Source organism: Dipodomys ordii, unplaced genomic scaffold, assembly GCF_000151885.1.
Source record: "Dipodomys ordii isolate 6190 unplaced genomic scaffold, Dord_2.0 Scaffold151, whole genome shotgun sequence".
Lineage (NCBI taxonomy): Eukaryota > Metazoa > Chordata > Mammalia > Rodentia > Heteromyidae > Dipodomys > Dipodomys ordii.
Genome location: NW_012267367.1, coordinates 648,645 through 654,644, shown reverse-complemented (window position 1 = coordinate 654,644; position 6,000 = coordinate 648,645). Strand labels below are relative to the sequence as shown.

General features: G+C 39.3%; 1 protein-coding gene across 2 annotated transcripts in view; it reads right to left on the bottom strand.

Annotated features, from left to right (window-relative positions):
- Atad2 (ATPase family, AAA domain containing 2) overlaps nt 1-6,000 on the bottom strand; it is a 63,016-nt gene that overhangs the window by 3,157 nt on the left and 53,859 nt on the right. Inside the window, exons 26-27 of one of the 2 annotated variants that reach the window (XM_013032255.1) lie at nt 5,518-5,651; nt 2,058-2,186 (exon numbers count right to left, since the gene is read on the bottom strand). In XM_013032255.1, coding sequence (XP_012887709.1) covers nt 2,058-2,186; nt 5,518-5,651 — 263 coding nt within the window. Of the gene's footprint in view, nt 1-2,057; nt 2,187-2,306; nt 2,442-5,517; nt 5,652-6,000 lie in introns of those variants that run through there. The other variant, XM_013032256.1, reaches the window with a different exon arrangement.

Genomic DNA, 6,000 nt, shown 5'->3' with positions numbered 1-6,000 from the left:
AGGGGGAAAACAATGGAGGGGCTAACAATGTTCAAGAGGAAGTGTACTCATTACCTCACTCATGTAACTGTAACCCTCTGTATAGTATCTTTACAATAAAAAAAAAACACAAAAAAAATAAATAAAACAAGTAAGTCGCTTGGTGCAGATGGCTCACACCTGTAATCCTAGTTACTCAGGAAACTGAGATCTGAGGATCACAGTTCAAAGCCAGCCCCGGCAGGAAAGTCTATGATACTCATCTCCAATAAGCCACTAGAAAACTGGAAGTGATACTGTGGCTCAAGTAGTAGAGGGCTCACCTTGAGCTGAAGAGTGCAAGGACAGCACCCAAGCCCAGAATTCAAGCCCCACGACAAAACAAAAAAAGCCCAAGTCTATCTAAAAAGAGATAATTATCTTCATTAAAACATATAAAATAGGAAGTGGCGCTGTGGCTCAAGCAGTAGAGTGCTCACCTTGAGCTGACGAGCACAGGGACAGTGCCCAAACCCAGAGTTCAAGTCCCATGACTTACCAAAAAAAACAAAAAACAAAAAAAACATATAAAATAAAGAATTCTCAGGAGTTGGGAGTACCAGTGACCCATGTTTCTAGTCTCCATCACTTAGGAGGTTGAAATCTAAGGATCACAGTTCAAAATCAATTCAAGAAGACAAATCTTAGAGACTCATCTCCAATTAAGCAACAAAAAGCCAGAAGTGGAGGTTTGGTTCAAAGGCAGAGCACCAACTTTGAGCAGAAAAAGCCAAGCAAGAACGGGAGGCCTTGAGTTTAAGAGAACCTACCAGCACATACAAGCTCATTGAAACGGCAATTCCATTGTTCATTATAAAGACAAATCAATGAAGATTTAAACTTAAAATGAACTTACTTGTAGCTAGGAAAAAATTCATGACCCACATATTAAAATAGCATTTAAATTCCTTTTTTATAGTTTGAGACATGGTCTCACTATGTATTCTTGGCTGAACTTGAACTATGTACCTCAAGGTACCTAGAATTCGGTCCTCTTTCAACCTCCCAAGGGCTGAAACTATAAGCATGTGTTATCAAACCTGACTTCTAAACATTTAATAATCAGTTAAATAAAAGCTTCTGCCTTTTTTTTGTTGTTGTTGGTCATGGGGCCTGAACTCTGGGCCTGGGCGCTGTCCCTCAGCTCTTCAGCTCAAGGTGAGCTCTCTATTGCTTGAGCCACAGCACCACTTCCAGTTTTCTAGTGGTTTATTGGAGATAAGAGTCTCACGGACTTTCCTGCCTGGTCTGGCTTTGAAGCGTGATCCTCAGATCTCAGTCTCCTGAGTAGCTAGGATTACAGGCATGGTGCCTGGCAAGCTTCTGCCATTTTATAGAAGAGATATTTTATGTGGCAAAAAGAACATTAAAAAAAAAATTCAAGGGTCTGGGAAGGTGGCTCAGTGGTAGAGTGCTTGCCTGGCATGCATGAGGCCCTGGGTTCGATTCCTTAGTACCACATAAGCAGAAAAAACCGGAAGTGGCGTTGTGGCTCAAGTGGTAGAGTGCTAGCCTTGAGCTGAAGAGCCAAGGAACAGCACCCAGGCCCAGAGTTCAGGCCATGACCGACAGAAAAAGTCTCCTAAAAAAAATTCAACTCAGGCTGGGAAGGTGGCTCAGTGGTAGAGCGCTTGCCTTGCATGCTCGAGGCCCTGGGTTCGATTCCTCAGCTCCACATAAGCAAAAAGAAAAAAGCCGGCAGTAGTGCTGTGGCTCAAGTGGTAGAGTGCTAGCCTTGAGCTGAAGAGCTGAGGGACAGCACCCAGGCCCAGAGTTCAGGCCCCCACGACCGGCCCCAAAAAAAAAAAAAATTCAACTCAGGGAGGGTGGGGGGAGGATGGGAAGGGATGGGAAGGGGAAACAAAGGAGGAGGCTACAATGCTTGATAAGAAATGTACTCATTATCTTGCCCATGTAATTGTAACCCCTCTGTACAGTATTTTCACAATAAAAATAACTAAAAATTAAAAAAAATCTAGTAGAGACATTTGCTGGACAATACACACACACACACACACACACTCAACTTAGTAACTTACCTGAATAAGTGTGGTTTTATCATAGTCCCCACGATGTTGATAAATACACTGGCTGAGCACTGCATATAAATTTTCCAGTTGAAATATATTGTATTGTTCACTTTTTTTAACAACAGCCTTTAAAATATCCTAAAAAAAAACACGAGTGTTTCCACATGTATGATAAAATTCTCTGAGACAAGAAATATAATTCTAAAAGTTTGGGAAAGTGCCATTGTAAAAGACAAGAGAGAGAATGGACTAAAGCATTTGAGATGTGATAGCCCCTGACACTTAGCTATACTTAACTTCACCATCATTCTGTGATCCTGGCCTTTGCACTGTATGAACTTCATTCTCAAAACTACCAGAGGAAGATGCCAATTTCAGTTTTATCCAAAATTTCTACACACAAATTTAAAAATAACCTCAAATTAGATTAATAGTGTATTTAATGGCAGCATAGACATAATACGATCAAGTCCATTATGAAAAAACTAAAAATACTACTTAAATGATAAGTTACTTATCACTTCAGGGCTCACTTTATAAAACGGACTTCTTCTAGTTATTATCTTTTTTTCCCTCAAGACTAAAATCATATAAATGGTAGACTCACTGTATTTCTGCAATTATCCAAATGTGGCCTTACCATGGTGTGCCATCACAATGAAGTATAATAAACAAAACAAAAAAAAACCCAAAACATAAAATGGTTGCACAGTGGCTGGGAAGAAGGCTCATTGGTAGAGTGCTTGTCTCACATACATGAGGCCCTAGGTTCGATTCCTCAGCACCATGTAAGCAGAAAAAGTCTGAAGTGTCGCTGTGGCTCAAGTGGTAGAACAGCCTTGAGTTGAGAAGCTGAGGGACAGCTCCCAGGCCCAGAGTTCAAGCCCCATGACCACCACCACCACCACCAAAAAAAACAAAAAGTTGCACATAATGGTCATGAAAACAAGTGAGAAAACAATGATTTAAGTATAGGTCAACAAACACACTAATTCTCTCCTTTATTTAAGTTAATATTCTCAAAAAAGGTCACTATTTATTTATTGCATGTCTAATAGATATACTCAACTTTTACAGCCTCTTTTTTTGTCAGTTATAATACTTAGGGAAAGTAAAAAGCTGAAGTAGTCTGAATAAATGACTACCTATAATTGACTAAATGATATGCCTGAATAATGAGTAAACTAAGGCTGGAAAATACATTAGAACTGATTAATAAGGCAATTAATTACTATATTTAACCCCTCAAAACATGGTGAACTAAAGTTCTTCTTTTTATAATTATGAGATTTGTGAGATTTTAATTTCACTTTTTTTTTTTTTTGATTTGTCATGGGTCTTGAACTCAGCCTGGGCGCTGTCCCTGAGTTCATTAGTTCAAGGTGAGCACTGTAACACTTGAGTCATAGTGCCATTTCTGGTTTTCTGGTGGCTAATTAGAGATAAGAGTCTCATGGATGTTCCTGCCGGGGCTGGCTTTGAACCTCGGAGCCTAGATCTCAGCCTCCTGAGTAGCTAGGATTACAGATGTGAGCCACTGGTACCCAGCTTCATATATTTTTTTAAGGTAGTTTTTTCAACTAAGTCATCTTAGTCACTCAGGAGGCTGAGATCTGAGGATCAAAGTTCAAAGCCAGCCTGGGCAGACAAATCCAGGAGACTCTTGTCTATAATTAACAAGCAAAAAGCCAGAAATGGAAACCTGACTTAAAGCGGTAGAGTATTAGGCTTTAAAAAAAAAAAAAAAAAAAAATATATATATATATATATATCAGGGTTGGGAAGGTGGCTCAGTGGTAGAGTGCTTGCCTTGCATACATGAGGCCCTGGGTTGGATTCTTCAGCACCACATAAGCAGAAAAAGCCGATGTGGCACTGTGGCTCAAGTGGTAGAGGGCTAACCTTGAGCTGAGAGACAGCGCCCAGGCCCAGAGTTCAGGCCCACAACCGACAAAAAAATAAATAAATAAAAATAAAAAATATATATAAAATTTTATTTCAATAACTAGTTTTGAGTATTAGGTTTTAACAGAAGAAGATAAGCAAGAGTGTGAAACCCTGAGATCAAGCCATAGCACTGACACAAATAGAAACAAAATTTAGGACAACCAAAGCAATTTGAACCAGATTCTAAAACAGGAGGAAAAAACCAATAGGGATGGCTGGGAAGGTGGCTCAGTGGTAGAGTGCTTGCCTCACAGGCATGAGGCTCTGGGTTCAATTCCTCAGTATCACATACGCAGAAAAAGCTGGAAGTGTCGCTGTGGTTCAAGTGGTAGGGTGCTAGACTTGAGCTTACGAGCTGAGGGACAGTGCCTAGGCCCAGAGTTCAAGCCCCATGACTGACAAAAACAAAAACACAAAAAACTATAGGGATGAGGGAGAAAGAGAGAAAAGAAAAATTTCCAACTGGACAAGTTGGTTTGTTACCTGCAGATTTACCATGTACTTGGATTCCCTTCAATCATGTTAAAACAAAAAAAATTTTATCTGGAGAAATACCTTTGGTTAGTATATATAGTTCTATATAATACAAATCCAAATATTTTCAGACTTGAAATGTGGCCAAAATAAAACAGCTTAAATTGGAAGTGGGATGTAATTTTTTCTAGTTTGAAGTTAAAGGGTAATACATCAGTTTTATTTCAAGTATGTTAAAACAACTACACACATCCAAGGTGTTAGTTGTGAAGGTGAAGACTGCTGTTGAGGAGTGTAAAGGTGGGCATTCCAGAGTCAGCATTGCCACCTTTACTAGGTGATGATTAAGCAGGAGCACACAGTATAGAAAAGGGTAAGGAAAATCTGCGAAACTCATGAGCAGGGATGAAGACAAGGATGCTTTAGGAAGATGGCAATCAAGGGAGGAGAGTTATCAGTACTGTAAAATGCTGTTAGGATGTTATTTTATTTTATTTTGCATAGGTGATGAATTTATTAGGATTATGTGGAAATTAAGAACATTCCAAATTTTCATGATCCATGATAAATAGACAAAATCAATAGAATTTCTTAAAGATGTTTAGAAATGCTATAAAGATGCCTACATGAAAGTATGTCGTCAAATTTAGTGACATAAACTACCTTTTAGATGGGAAGGGATGGGAAGGGGAAACAAAGGAGGAGGCTACAATGCTTGATAAGAAATGTACTCATTATAGGATGCTATTTTATTTGAATAGTGAAGAAGAATACCAAATGGAGGGGAATGAACAGGGAAAGAGAGGTGCCAAGAAATCTGGCAGTGTATCAGAATCACTTAGCTACTTTCCCTCTGGTTCCTCCCACAGATTCTCAGATATAATTCCTAATTTGGGACACAGGAAGAAGAGCAAAAAATGGAAGCTAAGAGGAAGCAAAGTTTTAGTTCCTTGTGTACTTCCTATACAGGCATCCTGCCTCTAGTTCACAATCCAGTGTTTGGGAATTAACAGTATGTATGGAAGCATTATGATTTCAATTTACATACTTTTAACCGCTCATGGTCCACAACAAGTGAGGGTGTAGGCTGAGAGAGAATTGCCAACGCCTTTTCAACACTGATGAGTCGCTGTTGTTCTACCTGGGAACGTCTAGCTCTAGTCATTCGCAGAAGACACATTTCTAGAATGGAAATGAGACAAATAGTAGGGAGATTAAATAACAGCATTTCACTAAAAACTAGTATTAATTCTGGGTTAATCTTGAAAACACCTGTCATTTATATTAAATGCAAATTGAAAAATATTTTCCAAATTGAGTATTTCAGGTTTGACTGCCTTGGGCACAATCCTAGAATTTAAAAGCTGAGAAAAGGTAATCTGGTACATATCTGTAATCTCAGTACTCAAGAGGATGGGACAGGAGGATGGAAAGTTCAAGGCCAGTTACCTAGTTAGACCGGATTCAAATTTTTTTTTTTTGGTCAGTTGTGGGGACTGAACTCTGGGCCTGGGCGCTGTCCCTCAGCTCT